This window comes from Engystomops pustulosus, chromosome 8 (genome assembly GCF_040894005.1).
Source record: "Engystomops pustulosus chromosome 8, aEngPut4.maternal, whole genome shotgun sequence".
Classification (NCBI taxonomy): Eukaryota; Metazoa; Chordata; class Amphibia; order Anura; family Leptodactylidae; genus Engystomops; species Engystomops pustulosus.
The window spans coordinates 30,817,330-30,844,903 of record NC_092418.1 but is presented as its reverse complement, the minus strand read 5'-3'; the positions used below and the strand labels follow the sequence as shown (position 1 = coordinate 30,844,903).

General features: G+C 44.4%; 1 protein-coding gene across 3 annotated transcripts in view; it reads right to left on the bottom strand.

Annotated features, from left to right (window-relative positions):
- Window positions 1-27,412, bottom strand: part of LOC140075052 (acyl-coenzyme A synthetase ACSM3, mitochondrial-like) — a 71,683-nt gene extending 44,271 nt beyond the window's left edge. Inside the window, exons 1-13 of one of the 3 annotated variants that reach the window (XM_072120523.1) lie at window positions 27,196-27,412; window positions 26,921-27,131; window positions 22,744-22,948; window positions 22,519-22,662; window positions 22,089-22,245; window positions 21,677-21,756; window positions 18,917-19,040; window positions 17,777-17,857; window positions 17,557-17,658; window positions 14,167-14,294; window positions 13,782-13,881; window positions 11,831-11,950; window positions 11,254-11,744 (exon numbers count right to left, since the gene is read on the bottom strand). In XM_072120523.1, the coding sequence (XP_071976624.1) occupies window positions 11,658-11,744; window positions 11,831-11,950; window positions 13,782-13,881; window positions 14,167-14,294; window positions 17,557-17,658; window positions 17,777-17,857; window positions 18,917-19,040; window positions 21,677-21,756; window positions 22,089-22,245; window positions 22,519-22,662; window positions 22,744-22,948; window positions 26,921-27,131; window positions 27,196-27,399 (1,743 nt within the window). In that variant the 5' untranslated portion in view covers window positions 27,400-27,412 and the 3' untranslated portion in view covers window positions 11,254-11,657. Of the gene's footprint in view, window positions 1-11,253; window positions 11,745-11,830; window positions 11,951-13,781; window positions 13,882-14,149; window positions 14,295-17,556; window positions 17,659-17,776; window positions 17,858-18,916; window positions 19,041-21,676; window positions 21,757-22,088; window positions 22,246-22,518; window positions 22,663-22,743; window positions 22,949-26,920; window positions 27,132-27,195 lie in introns of those variants that run through there. The other 2 variants (XM_072120525.1, XM_072120524.1) reach the window with 2 other exon arrangements.
- Window positions 27,413-27,574: the final 162 nt, after the last annotated feature.

The window sequence follows — 27,574 nt, the reverse complement described above, 5'->3', positions numbered from 1 at the left end:
GAGTCTCACAGTTATCCCTATACCACTCACCTCCCAGCCCATCAAGTCCAGGTGTCTTACCGGGGGGCAACGATTGGATGGCCAGTTCCACCTCCTCCGCCGAGAGCGGGGCATCAAGCTCCGATGACTGTGCCGGTGTGAGCCTCCAAAGTGGAAGACTGCCAAGGAATCTGGAAATCTCGACGGAAGAGGCGGACAATCTGGAGCTGTAAAGAGAAGAGTAGAATTCGTGAAAAACCATGTTTATGGCCCGGGGTTCTGTGTTCAAGGCTCCGCTACTGTCAAGGATAGATGGAACGGAAGCACACGGACGTTCAGCCCGCGAGAGATATGCAAGCAGCTTCCCATTTTTATCTCCGAATTCAAAGATGGACGCTTCCCTGGCTTGCAGGCGCTTGCTGGTGCGCTCCTTCACTACAGCTAGATGGTTCCTCTGCGCCTGAGCCCAAGTCTTTTTATTCCCCGGAGTAGGTTTCTCTAGATACTCCTTTTCTGAAGTCACCAGAGCGGCGGTCAGCCTTTCCTCCTGCGCATTTAATGACTTCCTATGGCCAGCTACACCTGACATGAATGCTCCCCGCACTGAGGACTTGTACGAGTCCCAGACTAGAAGAGGATCAGGATGGGTTGAGTGTACATCCCAGAACTCGCTGTGCGCTGCCCTAACAGTACTCTGGACCGCTGGGGATAGGAGCCAGGCCGGGTGCAGGCGCCATAAGCGGGAGTCGCTGGGGGGGCCTATAAGGAGACTGATAAGCAAGGCGGAGTGGTCTGATGCACTGCGCGGGCAATAGGATACTTGATCAACGTGCTGCATCATATCAGGGGAGACAAAGGCCAGATCAATCCGAGAGAAGCTCTTGTGCACAGAGGAATAGAATGAATATTCTCTCTCTTGAGGGTGCTTACAACGCCAAACATCGGCGAGGTCTAGAGAAGTGAGCCACTCATTCAGACGGACCGAGCCTGTGTCTAGGCCGCTTGTGCGATCCAGGGAGGGATTAGGGACTGCATTGAAGTCACCAATGCAGAGGATCGGACTAGGAGGCATAGAAGCAAGTTTACTGGAGATTAGGTGCAATACAGCTGGGTCAAAGGGAGGTGGGACATAGACCGACACTATAGTGAAAGTAAAGCCCCACAAGGCACAATGTATGACTACGTACCGGCCAAAGTGATCCGGTGCTACCTGTATGACCTCTATGGGAAGCGCTTTGGATATGAGTATGGATACTCCCCTGGCGTAGACAGAGTAGGAGGAATGATAACCTCTAGCCACCCAGGCCCGCTTCAGAGAGAGGACCTTCTGACCCGTAAGGTGTGTCTCTTGGATACATACAATGTGAGGGGCCTGACGCTTAATGACGTCTAACATCAGAGCCCTCTTGAATTTGGAGTTGAGTCCCCTCACATTCCAACTCATTACCTTAAGTGAAGACATCTTAGCGGAAGGGAAAGGGGTGTGGGGAAGGAGACATGAGCAACCAAGCATTCATCCTTTCATACCACAAAGACATAGACAGACAGACAACAGTGAGCATAACAAATATAACCAGAACTGTCCCATATACAGCCCCCCAGCTTAGTAATATACTGTATCCCATATACAGCCCCCCAGCTTAGTAATATACTGTACCCCATATACAGCCCCCTGCTTAGTAATATACTGTACCCCATATACATCCCACCAACTTAGTAATATACTGTACCCCATATACAGCCCCTCAGCTTAGTAATATACTGTATCCCATATACAGCCCCGCAGCCTAGTAATATACTGTACCCCATATACAACCCCCTCCCAGCTAATATACTGTACCCCATATACAGCCCCCCAGCTTAGTAATATACTGTATCCCATATACAGCCCCCCAGCTTAGTAATATACTGTATCCCATATACATCCCCCCAGCTTAGTAATATACTGTATCCCATATAGAGCCCCCCAGCTTAGTAATATACTGTATCCCATATACAGCCCCCCCAGCTTAGTAATATACTGTATCCCATATACAGCCCCCCCCAGTTTAGTAATATACTGTACCCCATATACATCCCCCCAGCTTAGTAATATACTGTACCCCATATACAGCCCCCCAGCGTAGTAATATACTGTATCCCATATACAGCCCCCCAGCTTAGTAATATACTGTATCCCATATACAGCCCCCCAGCTTAGTAATATACTGTACCCCATATACAGCCCCCTGCTTAGTAATATACTGTACCCCATATACATCCCACCAACTTAGTAATATACTGTACCCCATATACAGCCCCTCAGCTTAGTAATATACTGTATCCCATATACAGCCCCGCAGCCTAGTAATATACTGTACCCCATATACAACCCCCTCCCAGCTAATATACTGTACCCCATATACAGCCCCCCAGCTTAGTAATATACTGTACCCCATATACATCCCCCCAGCTAAGTAATATACTGTACCCCATATACATCCCCCCAGCTTAGTAATATACTGTACCCCATATACAGCCCCCCAGCGTAGTAATATACTGTATCCCATATACAGCCCCCCCAGCTTAGTAATATACCGTACCCCATACACAGCCCCCCAGCTTAGTAATATACTGTACCCCATATACAGCCCACCAGATTAGTAATGTACTGTATCCCATATACAGCCCCCAGCTTAGTAATATACTGTACCCCATATACAGCCCCCCAACTTAGTAATATACTGTACCCCATATACAGCCCCTCAGCTTAGTAATATACTGTACCCCATATACAGCCCCCCAGATTAGCAATATACTGTACCCCCCAGCTGAAATCTGACCCCATATAAATATATAACCCCCCACCCCCCAGGAAAAGACGAATCTGTCCCCATATAATATATAGAGCATCCCCCGCCCCAGTAAAAATGACTCTGGGCCCATTTAATATATACTGCATCCCCCATAGTATAAAACAATTATGGCCCCATATAATATATACAGTACCCCCCCAGTATAAAACAATTCTTGTCCCATATAATATATACAGCACCCCCTCCCCACACACACAGTATACAACAATTCTGGCCCCATATAATATATACACCCCCCCCCCCCCAACAGTATAAAACAAGTATGGCCACATATAATGTACACAGCACCCCCCAGTATAGAACAATTATGGCCCCATATAATATAAACACCCCCCCCAGTATAAAATAATTATGGCCCCCATATAAAATATATAACCCCCCCCCCAGTCTAAAACAATTATGGCCCGATATAAAATATACAGTACTTCCCCCCGCCCACAATTACATGACATCTCCCCACTCCCCCTTATTAGCCACATAGAATTAATGAAAATGCATTAAAAATAATAAAATATATACTCACCTGTAGGCAGCTGCTCCCTCGGCGCGCAGCTCCGGTCTTCACGCGGCTCTTCAGTGAGCCGCAGCTCCGCACAGTGACACAGGAAGTGTGACGTCATGACGCCTGTGTCACTGCTCAGAACGGAGCGACGCAGCAGCCGGAAAGGCGCTGTGTCGCTCCGCATATAAATCGCGCCTGTGTCTTAAAGAGACTGACACGATTTATTTAGCTGGTGGGCGATTTGGGCGTTAACAGGCGCCCGAATCGCCCACTTTAGAGCAGCGAATTTTGCCGCCCTTTACAGGGATCCGCATTCTGCCGCCTGAGGCGAGATTTTATAAGAAAAAAAAACTGAAGGTTACATTGATGTTGGAAATGTTTTATTTTATTATACTTTAAGAATTGCACTTTTTTTTCTGGCAGACTATAATGAGCGACTAGAGGGATAGGTAAAGTAGCTGGACAGAAAAATACTGTATGTCTTGTCACAGAAGAACATAAGCATTGAGCGTAATTTGGCCTAAAATTAGATTAAAAACCAAATCTAGGACTGAACCCAAAAGAAAACAAATAGTAAAAGAATGAGGTAAGGGGGGGCGTGGCCTAGCTATGGCGGTGACCAGACGTGCCTTGTGCTAGCTCCTGCTTTAACCTCGAGAGAAGCTGTGTATCATCACGATCCAACACCCCAATTGCATCCAAATGGGACCCAAGAAACGTACAGACTCCAAGGCCCCTTGCACTCCTCTAACGAGAAAGGCAACGAAGGGGATAGGGAAGTTTCTTACACCGGTGCAGACCTCATCATCCACTCCACGAGGTGCCGGAATGGCGGCCAGACCCTCTCCGAACGGAGCCTCATGCTCACCCCTGGATGGACGGGCGGTAGAACAACCAGCGTCGGCGACCAGAGGGAAGGAAAGGTCCGGACCCTCGGATCGGAACAGCCACCAGGCGTCAGTGCGCGCGAGGGAATCCATACCGGAGGAAGCTCCCAAGATGGCGGCGCGCTCCTCTCCTGGCCCCGCGCCGCGGAGTGGCGGGGAGCGGCGGCAGATGCCGGAGGACCCTGAACCAACCGCCGATACAGCGGTAAGAGAGAAGGAGACGGGAGGCGGGATGGGAGATTGTACTCCCGGAGATTCGGTGGCCGAGTCTGGGAGCTCGCAACTGCAGAGCGCGCAGGCACGTGCGGGCTGCGGCGCTAAGACTTGCCTGGAGGCACTCCCGCAGCAGCCGGCTGATCTGGTTGGACCGGGGTTGGAAGTGGCCCCTGACGCAGGGATCCAACCTGGTTGTCAGGTGCTGGCACCCCTGACACAAAAGAGCTCAAATGTGGGAGCCGCAAAGAAGAGCCCTTTCTCCCATAACGATCTGGGGGCTCATTCACTAAAAATTACACAGCCCCTGGGGGTCTCACAACCATCCACCTCATGTGCCCACCCATACCATAGCCCAGGGGAGAATGCTGCGCCCAGGGTGGGGAGATCTGAATGTGGGGCGCCCAATATCACAGCAGACCCATCCATGCCCGCACAGTGGGCAGATCCCCACGAGCACCCTCACTCACCAGTTCTCTGGTCATCACAGGAGGGGGACTGGCCCTCCACGCCGACCCGGGGATCTCCAGCAGCCATGCTGACCTCTTCTTCTCTTCCACCTAGTGGACCGCAGGGATCTGTGGGAATGAATCCTGTCATGTCTCCATACTCAGATAGTTCTTCTCTCTCACCTCAGCGGCAGCGCATGTTGCTAGCACAAGAATATTCATCAGGCATGTTGGCACAGGAGATGGGGGCTCTAGCAGAATTACGAGCTCTTCGCACACATCTCCGATCTATCCCTACTAGGGAGGACATGGAAAGTTACGTGGCCAGATTGGAGCAGTCGTATGCCGCGGAATTGGGAGTGGTGCGAGAGGATGTCCAGAGAGTTGCTGCCAGAGTGTCCACTGTGGAAGACAGTACTTCTACCCTTATCAATCGTGTGGAGACCCACGAGACTATGTTAGCTACGCATACATTCCAGCTCCAATTTCTGGCAGATCAACTGGATGACACGGAAAACAGGGGCCGCCGCAATAACATTAGAATTCGTGGCCTGCCTGAAACAGTGGATAACTCCAGTCTACACAATACTTTACAGCTAATCTTCAACTCCTTACTGGAGGTCCCGGCAGAGACGCATCTGGAACTGGACAGAGCACACCGATCCTTGCAAGCCAAGCCCGCTGCTCGGGACCCACCGAGGGATGTCATCTGCAGAGTACATAAATATCAAATAAAGGACGCCATTATGTCCAAAGCTAGAGAAGCTGGAGAGGTTGTGTACAGGGGTACACGAATACAATTACTCCCAGACCTATCTCGTCTCACTTTGCTTAAACGTAAAGCCCTAAAACCATTCCTGGAGGAATTGAGAAAAAGAAACATCCCATACTCTTGGGGGTTCCCATTCCGACTACAGATTCGCCATGCAGATAGGAGATACACCCTGCAACATCCGGTGGATGTCCCGGGTCTGTCCGCAGCTTTGGGTTTTCCCGCTCCGGCCATTACTGAATGGCCAAGGCTCCCCATTCCAGAGGGCCTTGGAGGCAATGCCCCACCTCCGCCGCTCCCGGCTAGACCTCCGCGGCGAGGAGGTCGAAGGGGCCAAGGAGATCGCGCGGCTCCTCCACATCAAGCTCCGCAAATGCAGAGATTTGTTCGCCCGCAAGAGGATCGGTAATTGGGTCTCTCAAAACCTGTTTATTATTTACCTACCATGGTTATAACTCACTCTCCTTATCACTCGATTGGAAAAGTGGGGAAATGTGGTAATCTATCTGCTGTATTTCACCTGTCATGTTATAGCCATGGGGGGATCAACCGATTTGTTCATACGAATTTAGTTGCCTTTGTATGTCCTCTTAATGGGTCCAAATGCCTATTTGTGTTGGATACGTTGTCAGTTTGTGTTTCAGCCAGTTAAATCAGAAACAGCTTCCAAGAGGGATCTACAGGATCTGTGTGTCTCCCTCCTAGTTGGACGCTTCCCCCCAGGGGTTTCCGCGTATAATTTAAGATACGCGTGTAATTACACTGTAACCCAATTTAAAATTGGTTATTCTATTATTTGTAATTTGTCTTTTCTTGTGTCCTATCTATTCTTTGTCTCTGTGTATTGTCTTAGAACGATTGCGGTTTGAGTGTTGTTTCTTTGCTTATCCCCTTTATTCTACTGCTCTCTTGCTGGGCTTACTTATTTGTCTAAGGGGATCCCTCCCCAGGTTACATCGTACAATATCATTATGAGCAGCTTGAGATTGGCATTCTGCTCCTTCAATGTGAAAGGTCTTAATGCACAAGCAAAAAGAGGCCAAATTCTGTATCGACTTAAACAGAAAATACTGATAGCCCTCTTTCAGGAAACTCATTTTGTAGCTAATGCTGTACCCACGTGCCCGACAAATTTATATTCCAAGTGGTACCATTGCCCGAACCCAGAGCGGAAGGCTGGGGGGGTCTCAGTAGCTTTCCACAAGTCCCTACAATTCACACTGCTAGACTCTAAATTTGATCCAGAGGGTAGATATATGTTTCTGAAGATCAACTTGAGAGGATTTGTTTTCACTGTCGCTAATGCATATTTTCCAAATTCTAACCAGACATCCTTTGGTGTAGCTTCGCTTGCTGTCGGACTTCGCAGATGGTTCAGACATCATCTTGGGTGGAGACTTTAACATGGTAATGGACGTAGACCTAGACACTACCACGGGTAAGTCCTCTGTCTCCTTTGCCAAGAGACGCAGATTGAAGACCGAGCTTAGGGCTCTGCACTTGGTAGACATGTGGCGTACACTACATCCTTCTGTCAAAGAATATAGCTATCACTCTCTGGCACATAACACCTATCATAGACTCGACCACATATTCATCTCACATAGGCTACTTGACATGCTCCCTAGGTGCTCAATAGATACCTTTGTGTGGTCAGACCATGCCCCTGTTTTTGGCTCTCTGGATGGATCTCCTGGCCCGGTACGTAAGGGTTCATGGCGCCTAAATGATCATCTTTTAGACGATTCCGTATGCGCGGAGGAGGTTAAGTTGGCCATCCGGGCTGCGGTAGACGAGGTCACCTCAGAAACATCCCCCCCCATTCTGGTCTGGGAAGCAACTAAACAGAAAATAAGAACCATTTTTATGTCTCATGGGTCCAGATTGAAACGAGAGAGAGCATTTAAACTCAAAACAGCTCTGAGCTCCTTGGCGGATAAGGAATGTGTTAACAAATCCACCCCTTCAGAGCTTTTGAAGACTGAAATATCCCTGCTAAGACAGGAGATCCTTTCCATTTTAGATCAGAAATATAGATGCGCGAGAGAACGCATGCACAAAGGCTTTTTTGAATATGGGGACAAGTGTGGTGCTTGGCTAGCAAAAGCCATACATCCTCGCGCACCAATCACACACATCTTCTCCATCAACTCCCCGACTAAAGGAGTGGTTCATAAGGAGTATCAGATACTAGACGAGTTCTCCAAGTTTTACTCCACTCTTTACAACTTAGATAATGCTGGGTCTAGCCCTTCCCACCCAGGTGCACCCTCGATGGAGGAGTACTTGGATGCAAACTCGCTTCCAAAAATATCGGCCTCGGAGGCAGAGACCCTAGAGAATAATTTCTCAGACGAAGAGGTGGCTCTAGTCATTAAAAATCTCAAAACGGGGAAGAGCCCGGGCCCCGATGGCTTCACCGCCAGATTTTACAAAGCATGCAAGTCTGAATTGATACCCCTCTTAACTAAGGCCTTTAATTCGGTCTCGGAGAGATGCCCCTTCCCAAACCAGGCTTTACAAGCTTATATTACTGTCATTCCTAAACCAGGGAAGGACCAAACACATTGCGGGAATTTTAGGCCAATCTCCTTGCTGAATGTGGATACCAAAATATATTCAAAAATGTTGGCCTTGCGGCTCCAACCATATATCCCAGCACTGATACACCAGGAACAGGTTGGCTTCGTCCCGGGGAGGGAGGCCAAGGACAACACCATTAAGACAATCTCCCTGATTGAAAGGGCAAAATCCTCTGACACTCCTATGTGCCTGCTTTCTATAGACGCAGAAAAAGCGTTTGATCGGGTACATTGGGGGTTTCTGCAAGCCACGCTACGCTCCATTGGCCTTGGTCCAGGTATGAGAGAGAAAATCTTGGCCTTATATCATAGGTCTTCTGCGAGAGTAAAAGTGAATGGGTCCTTGTCCTTACCATTCCCAATTTCAAATGGGACTAGACAGGGATGCCCCTTATCGCCCTTCTTGTACATACTTGTGATGGAGTCGTTGGCCATAGCACTAAGGAATAATCCTAATATAAAGGGTCTCCAGGTTGGACACATCCACCACAAAATGTCCCTTTTTGCGGATGACCTACTATTGTACGTGACCAATCCACGAATCTCCCTCCCCTCCATACTGAAGGAATTCGACATTTTTAGTGGACTAAGTAATTTCAAGGTTAACTTACAAAAATCAGAACTAATAAACATATCCCTCCCTCAGACAGAAATAGAGCATTTGACCTCGAACTTCTCCTTTAAATTGACTAATGGCTCCATTAAATACTTGGGGGTACAAATTCCTTCAGACCTATCTAGCTTATATGCTCTCAATTATGAACCGCTCCTAAAATCCATCATTGCTGATCTAAATAAGTGGAGGGGATTGACCCTGTCTTGGTTTGGAAGAATTAATGTTCTAAAAATGGACATTCTTCCCAGGTTATTGTACTTGTTTCAAACGGTACCCATGGACATTCCCCGTATTTTTTTTGCGACGCTTCACAAGCTATCTCGCCAATTCATATGGCGAGACTCTCCTCCTCGCATACGAAGGAGCCTGTTAACAAGACCGAAACATTCAGGTGGGGTGGGATTGCCGGATTTTGTCACCTACCATAGAGCCACTGTGGGGGCGTGCATTCTAGATCTCTTCCATCATAGAGAGAGCAAGATTTGGGTGCGATCGGAACTAGAGCTTTCTTCCCCCCATGCGTTGGGCTTCTTTTGGCTTCCCCAATCTGTCGCACTCCAGTCTCTCCCGCTCTCTTTTGTAATGCAGAGAGTGCTACGGATATGGAGGAAGTTCGCAATCACACTGAGAGTGATTTCTGTTCCGGGTCCTATGACCCCCCTTTTGGGAAATCCCCAGTTTGAACCGGGGAATCGAGTTAGCTCCTTTCTAGGTTTAGGCCAGGAAACCCTGCCTAGAATCAGGGATGTGATGTCCGAAGATGGAATCCGCCCATTAGCTGAGGTGAGCATGGGAACCCGACCAGGCCATTGGCTTAAATATCTCCAGCTAAGAGATTTCATTTCCACACTAGCACCAACTTCCACACTAACCTCTACTCTCACAACCTTCGAGGAACTCTGCCTTACTAAGACCCCTCTTACCCATACCATCTCTCTTCTGTATGGCGTTTTTCTGGCAAAGGAGACTGGGGATACAAGACCGTATTACGCTAGGGCCTGGGAAACTGCTATTGGTAAGGAGCTGACGGAAGAACAGTGGAACACAGTATACACACTGACGCACACCCTGTCCTCTTCGTGCAGAATTGAAGAACTCAATTTTAAAATTCTATCCTGCTGGTATCGAACTCCGGTTAGACTAAGTCAAATCTACCCGCAAGTATCAAATCAATGTTGGAGATGTGAGTCTGAGATAGGTACAATGTTACATATATGGTGGAACTGCCCTTTAATAACTCCCCTCTGGCACGATGTCAATAGTCTGTATAACGCACTAACTAAATCTAATCTAACCTTCACTCCGGAACAGGCCCTGCTCTCGGCACTGCCTGGCTCCATTTCCAAAATCAAAAAAGGTTTATTACGACACTTTATAGTGGCCACACGCCAGATCATCCCCAGACTTTGGAGATCGACCACACCTCCCTCGAGATCTGACTGGGTGACAGCTTTATCTCACATTCAAAGGATGGAAGAGCTTAAGGCAATAGATGAGGGTAGAGTGGCAGTGTTTTATTCTACATGGACCTCATGGGCGACCTTCAAGGACTCTCCTGCTCTTGCTACCTGGATCTCATCTGGGGTTACTCCTTGAGTGTCTGCGCAGATCATTATCTTTTAAAACTATTAGTCTCACTATAACCTATACCTATTACTCATGCTGAGCCTGATGTAGTACGGGACTCGGCATATCTTTAATTCAACTGTTGTATGAATGCTTGTATGAATGTGGATGTGTTTGTCTAATGTATTGTTATTTAGTCTTGATGAATAATCTCAATTTGTTTGCTACAAGTTATCCATTCAAATGTATGTATTCTTATGCTTGGTACGGCACACTACTCAGAGATGCGACTTAATGTATCAAGCCATTATGTACGTACAATAATGTTCTATAATTCTTTATTAATGACTTATTACTGTTTTTACTGGATTGTCCAAGCAATAAGCTTTGTACAATGTATAATGTGTTTTGTACGTTTCAATAAATGTTTATTGACCATAAAAGAATGAGGTGACGAAGTAGGATCTGCTAAAATTCTGGCTACAAGTATCTATCACAGTCTTATACAGGCAGTCCCCTACTTAAAAACACCTGACTTACAGACGACCCCTAGTTACAAACGAACCTCTGGATTTTGGTAATTTACTGTACTTTAGCCCCAGGCTACAATGAGAAGCTATAATGGTTATCAAAGGTGTCCTTAATTACGGTTTATTGTTATTCCTGGTTCTTATGACAACCAGACATTTTTTAAATCCAATTGTCACAGAGACCAAAAAAAATTTGACTGTGGTTACAAAAATAAAGTATACAGTTCCGACTTACAAACAAATTCAACTTAAGAACAAACCTGCAGAACCAATCTTGTACGTAACCGGGGGACTACTTGTATTACTATTCCTTATTTTTAAGCTTGTCATGAGTACAGAAGCCAGCTATTGTGTATTGACGGATTTCTAACATTTCATAATCCATGAAAATCCCCAAAATCCATTGTCTGACAATTCACATTTATTTTAAACAAAGTTATTTTTAATAGCACAAATAGAACAAATGTGAAAAGACATGACAAGCATAACATAGTAGCTGCAAAAGATCAATATAATGTTAGTGCAAAGCAATAGAAATGGAAAGCAAGCAGGGTTAGCTGAGGTGAGCTTAGGATGCACATCACAGGTCAGGATGAGTAAATTACAGATATTAAGGTCACATGTCCTTCTTGTAGATCTTTGATTCATAAAGATACTACTGCTTTGAATTCTTGTAATGTCTATACTATCTATACTACTGTGGTCTTTAGGCTTTCCCCCATTCCTTGTTTCTCAGTTCATTCCTCCGGATCTTCCCGCTGACTGTCTTGGGCAGTTCTTCCACAAATTCTATCTATCAGTATTGAAAACACAGGAATATGTTACTACAAGTTCTAGCAGATTATTGTGAGAAGCTGGTTGTATTATGAGGATACAGACCTTTCTCGGGTATTTGTAAGGGGCTGTGACTTTCTGGACATGTTCTTGTAGTTCTTTAGTTAGTGCCTCCTGGTCGTGTCCAGTGTATGTAGGGGACAGGACCACAAAGGCTTTGACCACCTGTGCAGTAACATATGACACTTTAATATTCTTAAAGTCTACTTACACACTGTATGCAAAAATGAAAAATCATTTAGCTTTTTAAGAACTTGCTAAAGGATGACACTTACTTAGTCCAAATATACAGGATAAGAGTAGTACTGTGCGGTGTCTTATTATAACAGGATAAGAGCAGGGCCAGTCTTAGGGGCTGCTCACTAGGCATTCACCCAGGGCCCCCTGTCCTAAAGGGCGCCCTGCATGTGGAATTTTGTGGGCAGAGGATATATTGCTCCTTCAATACCCCTTGGTTGAATGACCGGGTGAAGATGTTTATCATGTATCTCCTGTCTATATATCTATCATCTATCTGTTATCTATCTCCTATAATATGTCTATATCCTATCTATATATCTGTCTACCTAAGCATTTATCAGTTTTTTTTTTATTATCTACGGTACCTATCTATTATCTATCCATCTATCGATCTTCTATCTCTCTTCTACTGTATATATCTCTCATATCTATGTTTTATCTATCTATCTACATATAATGTACTTTATATTTCTGCATCTATAAATCTATATTATCTTTCATATTTATCTTCTATCATCAATCTCCCTATCATCCTGTCTATCTCCTATAAAATTATCCTACAGCCGCCTACAGGGGCTTATTTACTTAGGGTCCTTTGGGCGCGATTCCGTCGGGTTTTCTCGATTATTTCGGATTTGCGACGTTTTGAGCAGAGTTGCCCCGGGTTTTGGCGCACAAGATCGGATTGTGTCGCATTGGCACCGACTTACATGCGACGGAAATCGGGGGCGGCGTGGCCGTCGGAAAACCCGACGGATTCGCAAAAACCGTGGTATTTAATAAAAAATTGTGTTGCTTGACACTCACTTACATGCACCAGGAAGAAGATGGTGAACTCCGGCGGACCTCGGCATAGCAGCGACACCTGCTGGATATCGAGCGCACAACCTTAGTGAATCCAGGCAGGACGCGAATCCACGTCAGCCAACACGCCGCGGGATTACGAATGGACCGGGTAAGTAAATGGGCCTCATTGTCTTACCATACTACTGTGTGTAACTACAAAATGTTATTATTATTAAATGTTATGACTGTTCATAAAATAGTTTTTTATTTTGGGGCCCTACTTTGTCTAAAACCGGCCCTGGTTATGAAAGGTAGTACTGTGCAGTGCTCATATATACAGAATAAGAGCAGTAGTATTGGGTAGTATAATAGGTAGGTAATAGCACACTTGATTTAGATGTACTTATTCAGTTGTGTTCAAGACTTAACTTATCGGTAGTGGATTTATGGTAGGGGGCTGCAGACTGGATCTACCGTCAAGGTTTGAAGTTGAAGATTTGTAGGCATGGACAAAAGAGGAAGAAGGGATTCAAGAATGCCACACCATTCCCGAATCACCAGAAGAAGACGTCCACTGTAATTTTCTGAGATTTTAATCACACTACAGGCAGTCCCCTACTTAAGAACACCCAACTTTTAGACAACCGGTTTATATGTTTGCCCTGGCTGTATACTATACAATGTATAGAATGTATACTATACAATTAGTATAAATATTGTATAGTACATCCCTCTGGTTCTGATGTGGTTTCTCCCTGCACCTTGCAGTTTGCTTGGATCACTTCTATTGAGTCATGCCACATTGCAGTGAGCAGCGTAATACATTAACATATTTGGTCCAATGCACAGTGAAGCCTGTGCATTGAACCAAACATCCTATGGACTCTATATAAGTCTTAATGAGCTCGTCCCTGATTGTGTCCTAACGGATTATATTACAAAATTACAGACAAAACAAGCTTAAGGTTACCTCTCCTCGGATTGGGTCAGGACTGCTCACCACTGCAGACTCTACAACAGCGGGGTGCTCCAACAAGGCACTCTCGATTTCAAAGGGTCCAATCCGATATCTAAAAAAAGATAAAAATAGAATCATTTATAGTGTAGAAAGCCTCCTATACATCTCATTTTACAGTGTGTCCAAAACTCTACATGTATGTGGTCCAAAACATAAAAAGCAAGGATTATCGTGCATTTAGTTATATGAATTAGGCCCTACAACACAAACAAGACTTATTTGGTAGTACTTGTGTAATTTAGAGGTTAAAGTTACTGGAATATTGATATACTCGATTGAGTTTGTTTTTGCTCAGTTTTAAGACATGACATTATCTGTACCTGAAGGACTTATTTACCCAGAAGATGAAATAACGTCATCTGATCTTCCAACAAACCAGAAATAGCCATCTTCATCTCTGGTGGCTCGGTCTCCAGTAAGGTAGAAGTCTCCTCTTTGGGATGAGGCTGTTATCTCTGGGTCACCCTGTTGTTAATAGATGGTTTACAGCAGATGGTTTTTTGTTTTTTTGTACAAAGTTTTATACGCTGCTATCATCCATACAGGAAGGGAGTTGTTATAGGTGTAGTAGGCTCTGTTTCCTAAACAACAAAACTGAGACAACCATTCACAATAGGTTGCATTAGGATCAGTTGTTTTCAGGGACAGGTTCCTGTTGGGGTGGTAGTCGCTTAGGAATATGGCTCCAAGTTGAGGCCACTAGGGCGTTCTAGACTCACTGTGACAGGGCATTATCAGGGAGAGTAACCCTGGTCCTGGGGTTATTATACCCACCTGAACTATCAGATCTAAAAGCCTCGACATTATACCTTACAACGAATTGCACTTCTACTGATCTTGAACACGCTGACGTTAGCCACATCCAAACATAAATAATGTTGGATCCCTCTTCATTTCTTTAGCAGACCACAAGTTAAGGTTCATTAATATTCTCCGCCTCTGTCCGCTTGCTTGAGAAATTATCCCTTGCGCAGCTGCACTGGTAAGCCGTGGGCTGCACAAGGTCATCACCGTGTCTGGATGGAGGGGGTGAATATTAATGAAAGGCGGGGTGTGCATAATTAAGGGTGGAGGATTTACATATTTTTAAAACCTTGTTTTCTCGGGATTATGGGCTCCCTAGATAATGCTGGAGATGTTTGCATCGTCCCCTGGAGGTAACGAGCATACGTTGTAGAACAGTCTACCACTAATAATCTGGTAGGAGATGTCCTTTAAAGGACACCTGTCATCAGGTCTGTGTCACTTGTCCTGTCACCTCTACCTGTTGGAGCAGCTCACAAGGATCCCATCCCAGCCTTTATCTAGTTATTTCATACATTATTCATTGTAAAATCATCTATTCTTTATCATGTAAATGAGGCTGGTCACATGGTCAGAGGCAGTGATGTCACCCCTGTTACCCCTCCCCTCTCCTCCCCCTGCTCATGTCTGTGTGTAATGTATAGTAAAGCATGGCTAGTGTGTGCTGCATCTGCTGACATGCTGCATCCTCCTAATATACAGGTGAGAGACACAGACATCAGCTACACATGAATCTGACATGTTCTGCTGTAACATGGCTGCCTGGAGCTGCTGTATCTCTCCTAAACACACACACATGCACACACAGGCTGCAGGGGGCGCCAGCACCAGGAAGCACATCATTATACAGCCTCATATCATTATATAGACTGTCAGTCATGCACTGGGGGTGTGGCTGTGCCTCCCACTCATGAATAGAGTGGACAGCTTGAATATGCTAATGACTCATTGGACATTTCACAGGTCATTTGCATACAGCTTTAGGACCTCATTGCTTAGGTTTACAGGCATGTAGAGGGACAATGAAGGGATAGAGGCAATGCTCTCCAATGGCAGTTTATGAAAATATATTTAGTTTAGGGGGGTTATTTTGCATGACGGGTTCTCTTTAAGGTAGGCACTCGTTCACTTATTGTACTTACCTTTCTTTACATATTGCTGTTACCTTGCATATGTGAAAACTTTTTAACTGCTGCAGTGAACCTTTCCAAATATATCATTGTCAACACCTTTATTATTACAATTTTATTACATACTTAGTAAAAGTTACATTCTATATTTCACCTGATTTACCAATTGGATTCTGTAAGTATTTCAGGTCTGAGTATTTGGTCAAAAGCAATGTCACCAAATGTAATTGTTATAAAAGCGCCCAGCTACTGTCTCGTACACTGAATTATTTGTACTTCTTCAATGTCATAGAAAGTAAAGCAAAACGTGTCACTAACTATTTATAAAATTGAATACAATAAATCCTCCGCCTCTACGTTCACCTATTCTACGGAATAAAAGGCTGTAATGGAAAAGCAACGTGGTATCTTTCCGATCTAAAAGATCGGTACTCACGGATACGGAGACTGTCTTTATTCTTAGCTTTAGTTCAAAGTCCTCGGTCTTCTATAATTAGAAGAGCATTGAAGTCCCCTTATGATGTTGGTGCTTCGGCGCGGTGTCTCTCCTAAGCGTCTCGGAGGCGATCGGTAGCTTCTGTGCTGCTGCCTATTCCTCCCGCCCGGAAACTCGTTCCTCCACACTCGTTCCGCTCTCCTTGTCTCCTCTCCTATTTGCCACTCAAAATGAGAAAAAAGAGCCCCGGAAGAAGCCCGGAAGAGTCGGGTATACGTTACCGAGCGTGTTTTTATACATAAGGCCTTTTTATTTTTCGATCTTTGTAAGTATTTCCAATAAAAAAGTTTTTAACCAACTGGGAACATACTGCACCATCGTGTGTCCTTTCTTCTCATTTTGAGTGGCAAATAGGAGAGGAGAAAAAGAGAGCGGAACGAGTGTGGAGGAACGAGTTTCCTGGTGGGAGGAATAAGCAGCAGCACAGAAGCTACCGATCGCCTCCGAGACGCTTAGGAGAGACACCGCGCCGAAGCACCAACATCATAAGGGGACTTCAATGCCCTTCTAATTATAGAAGACCGAGGACTTTGAACTAAAGCTAAGAATAAAGACACTGGGGGTCATTTACTAAGGGCCCGATTCGCGTTTTCCCGACGTGTTACCCTAATATTTCCGATTTGCGCCGATGTTCCCTGTATTGCCCCGGGATTTTTGCGCACGCGATCGGATTGTGGCGCATCGGCGCCAGCATGCACGCGACGGAAATTGGGGGGGGCATGGCCGATCGAAAACCCGACGGATTCGGAAAAACCGCCGCATTTAAAACAATAAAAGTGTCGCTTGAGACGCGCTTACCTTCACTTGGTCCAGCCCGGTGAACTTGAGTGCGTTCAGATGCTTTTCAGCGCAGCAGCGCCACCTGGTGGACGTCGGAGGAACTACCTTGATGAATACCGGCCGGACCCGAATCCACCGCAGAGAACACGCCGCTGGATCGTGAACGGACCGGGTAAGTAAATCTGCCCCAGTCTCCGTATCCGTGAGTACTGATCTTTTAGATCGGAAAGATACCACGTTGCTTTTCCATTACAGTCTTTTGTTCTGTAGAATAGGTGAACGTAGAGGCGGAGGATTTATTGTATTTTGTTTGAAACGTGGCGGTTTTTTGGATCTTTTAACCTTTTTCCTCCTTGCGCTGTTCCCCTTTTTCTTGGTTGATTATTGTTTTTGCAAGCATAGGGTACCATATTGTTGTTTATTGTATTTATAAAATTGATTCATTTTTATTGTCAGAGTCATCAAAACCATAAAATGTGGTTAAGAAAGCAGAAATGTCTCATTCCGTTTCCCTTACCGTGTATCGGGTAAAAAGATAAAAAGGTCTTTGTGGTGCTATACGGATTCCAATATCACCTTCCTGATTTGGGGGTAATGTGTTACCATCAGCATCAACAATCTAAAGTGTAAATTACAGTATGTTAGTATAACGTATTGCATGTAGACATTACAGTCTTACATTATTTAAAGTGAAATTTAGCAGACAGTGCTCTGAATATTTGTATAGGTAGAGGTACCTGGACGTCGTAGCTTGGAGAGGCCTTTCCCATGGAGCCAGGTTTGATTTCCATTCCTTTAAATGTTCCACAGACCAGGACCTAGATGATAACAGATGTAGTAAGCAATGTCCATTTACTTGGCATTTACCATAAGGCTTGAATTCGGTCAGTATTATGTCCCTATGGAATAGGTACAATACAGCTATGATAGGGTCTTAGACTTATAATGATCTATAAGAAGGCAACTTAATACCAATAGTGGATCACAGGGTGGGTCAAAAAAAAATCTACTAGTACACTACCTGTATCATCTACAGAAGGACAACCAACAGCATTTCATCCACCCTGTGCATGGAGGATACTAAAACCGTGGACGTGGAGGGTCGCTTTCAAAGGGATCTGTGAGCAGTTTTGACTATGTATATCTGAAGACTTGTGCTAGTTACTATCCCTGGAGAGATGCATAATTGTAACATTTCGTGTGCTGTTAGTGGCAGCAGGACTGTGAAAATTGGATTTATATTCCAGGATTGTAGCTGGACTGCAGAGATGGCAACCCAATATTGTGAGATCTCTCAACTGAGCTACTCCACAGCATTTCCCCTCTGAATGACTGCTGTAGTAATCAACCATTTTTTTCTCATAGTAGTTGGTAAAGTCTGTGGAGCAGTTAGATGTAGAAATATCACATAAGAGCATGTAATATATATGAGAGCATGTCCCCAGGCACAATTTCTAACCCTTGTGGTGAATGTGAAAACAACTTCTGAAAGATTACCTTTAAGATTTTTTGAGATAAAAGAAAACAAAGTTAGCATAATTATACCATCTTAAATATTCTTAATTTGAACATGTGACCGTGCTTGGGTTCAAGTTAAGAATATGCAAATATGTTTTCCTTTCTGAGCTATCATCCCACATGTTACTAGTCTTCTTGAAAGTCAGACATTGGTTTCAGTAAAGCAGCATTATTTAAGGTAGACCTGCTGGCAAATATTTCCATTGCCCACCCTAGAAAACTTATTTGCATATTCCTTACCCAGAATCCAGCCTTTAAGACTGTATGCTTGTAAAAGTGGTCTACAAAGGCAATCTCCACAGGTAATGTACATATCTTTTTGGCCATAAGTAATAAAGTTTTGTTCTCCTACAACCTACCGTCTCTGTTTGACCGTAGCCTTCATAAATGTCCAGCCCTGTCTTCACCTTCCATTGCTCCATCACTTGAGGGTTGAAAGGTTCACCACCACTACTACATTGCCGGAGACTTTTAAGTCTGTAGCTGTATAAAAATACATCCACTATGTATAAATATAATTTCACCATAATCACTGTGGTATTAGCATACAAAAGATGTGCTGGAAAACACAAACTTGGCTTGTACTAGAGTCTACAAAAAAAACCTCAGTACTCACCTTTCTGATGCCCCCCTGCATGTCCTCTTCTTTATTACTGTGGGTGTGCAACAACAGGTCTGTGCGCAAAGGCACATGCAACATCCTCTGCCAAGGCCTGACCTTTTGGGCTTGGGGGACGCTGGATTCCCCTGGTACCGGAGTGGCTGGGTTGAGCGTGGCCTAGCACTTCACTGGGTCACGGTCGCTTGGTACAGGTGGAACAGGGCTCGTCCAAGCTGGGCAGGTGTCCATCAGGTGGATTACAAGAAGGAGGGCGACCACGTGGGAACATTTCTCCCTGGGGCACTCCTGATATATGTATGTGTGAGGATCCCCAGGTAGATGGTAGAGGGGAGGCCTGTGATGTTACACGGCTTCCATGTATCACACTGAGGCAAGGGATGTGAAACATCAACTCAAGGTTCCTTTATTCCAGAACACCAACCTGACAGAGGCAACAGGCCAAGGTAACAGTCTAACTGGTCCTGGCCAAAAAACACTGGTTGGATTCTGCAAAGGGTGCTCACTGCCTGGTTTAGGTAGTTTCAGGCTGGAGAGATAAGGAGCTGCCATAGCAGTGCTCCATGGCCGGCTCTTCAAGGTAGAGTCACGGAGCAGGGCTGGTATCTGCAGGCCAAGTGTAGAGATGTGTTCTGCTCCTCAGCACTTACAGAAAAGACCTAGAACTTTCCAGCCTCAAGGGGGTTTGTTACATTCTGTTGAGGGATGGAAAGTTCCATTGTCCAACCTTCTTACAATATGGAATTATAAACATGAGATCCTATTGGTCAGAATGTAAACATTTCCTTCCCAGGTAGGTGTAATTTAGCTGCAATAGCAAATCTAGATATAGACATGAAGATGGCAATATTACTATGGAATGAATATATCATGTTAAAGGCAAAGGACATATTCTTAAAGACAACTTCTTATGGAACTACAAAGATTGCAGGATTAGTGGGCCATACTCCCCCTACATCTGGAGAGCATTGGAAGCATATAAAGTTGGTAACGCTACCTGTCCGGTAGACTGTTACACATGGACCGGTCGCTACATAGTGTGTGCTCGGCCAGCGCACATAGACCTGTTGCCGCCCATCCACAGGAATCAGGAAGAGGACCTGCAGTGGCCATTAGAAATGGGAGTACTGAGTTTATTTTTTTATGTGATGGGTATATATTCTGGGGGGCATGGGGTGGCTATACACTGTGGGCATTGGCTGGTTATATACTGGAGGACATAGACTGGCTGGCTATATACTCAGGGGCATGGTCTGGTTTGCTATATACTGGGAGCATGGGCTCACGGCTCACTGGCTATATACTGGGGGATATTGACTGGCTGGCTATATATTGGGGTATATGGGCGGCCTGGCTGGCTATGTAATGGGGGCATGGGATGGCTGGCTATATACTAGGGAGCAGAGGGCTGGCAGGCTTTATACTGGTTGGGGCAGGGGGCTGGCATGCTATATACTTGAGGGTATGGGCTGCCTGGCTATATACTGGGGGGGCAGGAGGTTGGCTGGCTATATACTGGGGGGGGGGCAGGAGGCCGGAAGGCTATATACTGGGGGGACAGGGTTTTGGCAGGCTAGATATACAGGCAGTTATATACGGTATCTCACCTTAAAAAAAACAATCAACTTTAACTGTGCGTGTGGCCTGAGCTGCCTATTCACATGCACCAAGAGAATGAATAATAATAAGTATAAATTATTACTGTGATGCTGTTAAAGGGATTAGCCTAGGAACAACATCTGTCACCTATGCAATCAGCGGGTGATAATAATGCATGCATATTACTGCTCCATTTAAAATCTAAGAGAGTGTATGGCTAGATAGTAGTAAAGCACTGTACTTTTATATCTTTGCCCCATATGCATTAAATGGGATGCACTTGCAAGCTCCTGCTTCAGTCACACAAGTGACATAGTATTCCATTTCTTACGAGGGTCCATGGAGAAATCTCTACAGATTTTCCAGTTAATATTCTTAAAAAGTTCCATTTAATGTCATTCTTAGCAGGTGACATGTTCCAATAGTCTACGTTATTCTGATTTTAAAAATGCCTTTGACAGTATTCTGAATCAGCTCAGTATTTTATAGAAGTTTAATTCACATTACCTGGCTCCCTGCCAGCAGTGTGTGGAGAGTCCTGGAGGGGGGCAGCTGCAGCCTGTGTGTGCCTGTGTCTCCTAATGCAGTCTTTCTCTCCACGTCATCCCCTTCTTTCTCCTGCCTGTTCAATGGATATGAAAGAAAGGGAGAGGGATAGTGTGGGGGAGAAGAGACATATAGGCTGAAGCTGCCATCCCACCCTACCCTGGGACTCAACATATGCTGCTGGCAGGGAGCCAGGCAATGTGAATTAAACTTATTTAAACTACTGAAAGGATGCATAATGCTGACAAAATCAGCATAGCATACACTGGAATCTGTCACCAGCTAAAAATGACATTCATGGTGACATATTCGCAGGTTTCCAGATAATTCAGTAGGTGGTATGATTTGTACTCACCGTGAAGGGTCACATAACAATAGCATACGATACGTGGTTGTAGAGCCACAGAATGCAGTGATCGGGTAGTTGGACAATGTCTAAGAAGAGAGAAAAAATAAAATGTCACCAGGTATAACTGCACACAGCTTTTGAAGAAATTTGATAGGAAGGTTGTTCTAAACAACTTGAAGAACTAGCAACTGATCTCTGATCCTGTGTATAAGCCATCAATATGAATAAGACATGCCAAGGAGGGCAATGTCACCAAAAACTATGTACAACCACCGACTAGCATGTTTCTTAAAAGTTGGATCTGTACACACACTATTTGCAGGTGCCTTTACTTACTTACAAAATAACATACAGAAATTAACATTCATTTACTAGCGTTGATCTTTTATGCCATACATAATACATAGTCGTTGCTTACTTCCAAGACTACAATTGGGTCAAATCGAGGCATGTAGTGAGCAAACACACATGAACCTTGAATCCATGGAGAAAAAATAGAACACCATCCTGACTTTGCCCAACCCGGGTCTGATACATTCCAAAACACATCACAAGGAGATAAATCCAGCCAATACCTGTAAGAACAAAATAGGTATGTTATGATTTGGGGGAATTAAAGGTCTGTTAGGTAGAAGCAATGGGCATGGGTGCACCAACCATAAGCCAAGTTAAGACCAATGCTTCAGGTAACACCACCTGCACCCAGAGGGGCAGCATGGGGGGGGTGCAGTTATCTGCTACAAAGAAGTAGTGTCTCTTCGCACCTGATGTCAGCATGGGTGCGAGACACTGCATAGTCTCGGAGACTTACCCACTTCCAGGAGAATTGGCAGGTATAATTTACTTACCTTCCAGTTATAGTGTGTCCAAGTCCATAACTGCAGTGACTGTGTTCTACCATTTTTGGAAACCCTGTTGTCCCACTAGTGAAGTAAATTATCATTGGATCCATACTCTTTGTCCTAACACATGTGTGGTTGTCACCAGCCGCCCTTAAATACAAGCACATTAACTTTATGAAATTTCATTATAAAATCAATCACTGTTTTATTTCTGATTATATTGGGACATACGTGTACAGGTCCTGAAAGCTCAGCCATCCTTCTCTCTTTCCAGTCACAGTCATTTTGGTTTTCAGTAATGGAGCCTGGTTGGAGATGGAGTCTATAGCGGGGGCCAGTTCTTGGCTAGTGATGATGCACTTTGCTTCTGATTTTTGTAGCCGGTGTAGTATATCCTTTGCTGTAAGTTGTGTTGTCCCAGGAATTATAACTAAACCTTAGAAGTAAATGATGGAAAAGTTATATAGATCTCTAGCCATGATAATTGTTATATTTTACTTCAGAAGAGAAGAGATTCTTTGACAAGTGTAGGTGCATCTGGAAGCCCCTAGGTAAAAAAATATTCTGTAATGCCAGCTTTCCCATCCAAATGCCTTGCTCTGTAAATAAATGTGAGAACAACCAAGGAAATCTGTCTACAGATTGGTGTTCTTCCATTTAAGAGGAGACACTGGTTTGGCTAAAATCCATAGTAATTTTTGAAGTCTCTTAAATTGGCTAAACTACCTACAGGGGTAACTACCTACAGATTAATGTATTCCTTCCGGAGCACATACTTTCTAGAGTGTCATTAGGGAAATTAGCTAATTCGTGTAACTTCTACTAAGAAACTTTATCTGTAGGACTTATATGCCAGCCCCAGAGACAATGGCCCAGATTTATCATTCATGTGCAAAGTTTTTGCTCATGTATTTATGAAGTGTTTGCCAGTATTGTGTTGCGGCTTCACTGTGTCTGCCATAACACAATACTGGGGTGTTCCAGTGCATTTTTTGCACGGCACAACACTCAGTTTACGCAATTAGGGCGTGCACCAGATTAATGAAGCATGTGTACCGGTTTTCATTAATCAGGTGCACTCTGCACACCAGTGAGGCAAACTTACTTATACTATTTTTTACTATCAATAAATCTGAGCCAATGTGAGAAATCTCTTATCTAACCAACTGAGACCCAGAGCAAGTATCCTGATAAATAAGAGTGTAGGCATGGATGAAGAGATTGATGCCCCTCACTTCCACTTTACCTTTTAGTGTGTATGTCATGATAATGATAATTCTTTATTTATATAGTGCACACAGATTACGCAGCACTGAACAGAACTTGCCAAATTGGTCCCTGTCCCAATGGGGCTCACAATCTAATCACCTACCAGTATGTTTTGGAGTGTGGGAGGAAACCAGAGGACCCAGAGGAAACCCACGCAAACACAGAGAGAACATACAAACCCTTTACAGATGTTGACCTGGATGGGACTGGAACCCAGGACCTTAGCACTGCAAGACTAATGCTAACCACTGAGCCACCATGATTAAATAAATCATGTGGACTTTGACTCTCCATTATTTCAATCCCTTATTCTCATGTCTGTTGCTTATTATCTGACATTATATTGTTGGTTCCGTGTCGTGTGTCTTATATAGAATTGGATTTTTGTCAGAACTGTATTTAAAGTGTAACTAAACTTACTACAAAATTGCATAAATCAATAGTGCAGATTATAATAGTGGACATCTTAATATACTTTATTACTGAAAATGTTCCTGTGTCCTTTTTCCTCTTCCTTCCTTATGGTTTGTGTGAAACCACTGACAGCAGAGAGATAAAGGAACCTTATAAAGTGTCTAATTACTTCATTCCTTAAAAGATAGTTCGTGGATAATTTAATCTCTTCAGAGAAGAATTATCAAGTCAAATATTGGGGCACATTTACTCTGGGTCTGAATCACGTTTTTCGTCCGTGTTTTTTGAGCCGAAATGCCCTGGGTTTTTGGCGCACGTGATCGGATTGTGTCGCATCGGCGCCGGCTTGCATGCAATGAAAAACGGGGGTGTGGCAGTCGGAAAACCCTACGGATTCGGAAAAATCGCACTATTTAAAAAAAAAAAAAAGTGTCGCTTGACACACACTCACATGCACCAGGAATAGGATGGTGAACTCCAGCAGACCTCGCCGCAGCGACACCTGGTGGACATCGGGCGCACGACCTTAGTGAATCGCCGGGAGACCCGAATCCTCGTCAGAGAACGCGCCGCTGGATTGCGACAGGACCGGGTAAGTAAATCTGCCCCATGCTGATGGTGTGGAAGGAGTTTATTATTAGTTTCCTTATCTAGTGTGGACTGTGTTCTGAAGGCTTTCAGATACCCTGCTCACCACAGGAAAAAGAGCAGAATACAGGACAGAAAAAATGCTTCATGGTCACTCACACCGCGATTTCTATACATGGTTTAGGGCTGGAAGTCGCACCCTGGCACAGCTGCTACATGATACTGACAAACAAATTCTTACAATTACAGAACTACAGGAGAAAATCGCTCCTATATAACTCTGACCAGAGGATGTCATATGGGTAGATAAGACACAACAGCATGCCCTCCCTGTCAGGAGGAGGGAGTCAGCCTTTATCGTTGTATGTGGGCATGCCCGGTTTTCCAGCCTTTCTGGTAAACAATTATAGCCTTTACAACTAAATATCTTACAACTTATGTCCCTAGAGATCCGCTGTTGGGTATCTTTGGGTATGTAGATACAGAAAGTCAACATTGTACCAAAGGGTGCCAGAGAAATTTGACGGCAGTGGCAACAGCGGGTTGTAAATGCACCCTCTAGACCTGGCTCAGCCCCACAGCGCCCCCTTTCAGACTGTTTTTAGAGAAGCTCACGTATACAATGCGTATGGATTGGATAGAAGCCTGAGTAGGGAAAAGCGAGTAAAGTCTTTTTTCACCACCTGAGAAAGTTTTATCAGCGTGCTGTCACCAGAGATGAGACGACATATCAGAAATTGCTTTGTGAAGCAATTACAGTGCGGTACCAGAAACAACAGCTTGTGGGACATGCCCCAGTAGAACTTGAATTGGATCAGGAATGTTAGTGTTTGTAACCTAGCACATGAATGTGGTAACCTCTTATAATACACCATGTTTGGGCTGGGGTGGGGGGCGTAGCCTCCGGGGATGAGATGATGAGCAACTGCCATGATTCTTTGGTTTTGTTTTGTGTTAATTATATTATATGTTTCCACCCCCTATTCTACCAGCCCATACTTTATGGATTTCGTCCTTTAAGCTGGAAAAGGATCCCGCTAACTGCTGGAGAGAACTGGAGTTGCCATTCTGAATTAAATGGAACCTAGTGACCTGATATAACCTCTCCCTTCCTTTTTCTTCCTTACCCCTTCCTTTCCCTGCCCCTCTCTCCCTGTCTTCTGTGGGTCCCAGACCCAATGTTTGTATTGATGACCCTATGTTGGGGTCTTGTTCTCTTATAAAATTGGAAGAACTCTAAATAAATACAGTTAAAAAAAAAAAAAAGAAAAAAATGCTTCAAATATTTTGTTAATGTTAAAACTTGTATACTGAAATACATGCAGGCAATAGTTTTGTACTGTTTTTCATTTTTGTGGTGTCTCAAATATTTGCAGGTGGAACAGGTATCAGCAAAAAAGGTCCAGAAGCCAGAGTGCATGTGGGGTCGCAAGTGCCAAAGGGAGTGTCATTTGTTGGCTACTATCCCAGATAGTTATTGCCTAATCTGAGAACTCTGTAATCGTAACCTAGCAGTCTTTTTAGTTGTTTCATGTTGTAAGTATTCCAACTGTGTATAGGGGTGAACCTAAATTTTCTGCTGCCTGAGGTAAGCTATACAATTGTGCCCTCCTTTGCCCCATCCCGTAGTAATATATCAGGTTACTTTTTAATAAGTGGGTATTCCATGAAGTGTCTTACATCCATGCTGACATTGGATGTGCATAGATAATGCTTTTAAGTGACAGCTCCTGCTTTGTAGCTGGTGACTAAACCCCTGATGCTGCCCCCATCTTGCTGCTAGTGGTGCTGCCTGAGGCAAGAGACTCAACTTGTCACATGGCTGTTGCACCCCAGACTGTGTATAACTACATCCTAATGGGTTCCACAGTGGCTCATTGGCTAGCACCACAGCCTTGCAGTATTGGGATCCTAGGTTCACGTCCCATCCAATTTTATCATAATATTTGCTAAAAAAATTCCACTTGACAAATAGAGAGGGATTACCTTTAAGACAAATTTGCAGCAGAAGAGACTTGTGTTCAATCTAAGATTGTTTAATAGAATGACTTGGTTGTACATTCATGTTAAATCATGTGTTGTGCGGTTATGATGCTAAGCATCAACCCGGTGACAGGTTCCCTTTAGGTCTACTTACCTGCTCTAATACATGCAACACTAAGCAGCCACCACTCAGATATCCGAGGAAGAATCACCATAACTCTGTCTCCTGGTTTCAGGTCACAAGCATCAGAGAGAACATTCGCCACTTTCCGGGAGTGAAATCCCAACTCATCAAAGCTCCATTTCACCTCCTTCCCTTCCCCATTTATCCACCACAGAGCAGGGCTGGGCTTCTTACTGCCATCCTGGGAAATATTATATATTACTACTATATCATCATTATATCACACAGTGATAACAGATTATTACCTTTTTAGCCGCCGTCCATTTGTCTAAGATGTCACTTGCAAAGTTGAAGTGTTCTGGGAAATCCAATTTGTAATTCCTCTTGAGATCTTCATAATCTGAGAAGTTCTGTGGGTTGTAGAGCCTTTGGGCATTGCTGAGGAATCTGGAGCAGAGCCTTGGGCTAATATGGTTGGTGAAGTGTTTGACTTTAAGAAGAATTTTCATGGCAGACAGATCAGGTCCCTTTACAAAGAAATTTAAAAATTTGCAATAAATTGTATAAAAATTAATTTTCCAGGATGTTCCACATCCCTGTCTTATGGCAAATGGTACTGGTTACACTGGAGCTATGGTTCCTGTTTTGCAATATTCTTGCATCCATTTTTTTATAGCATTCATT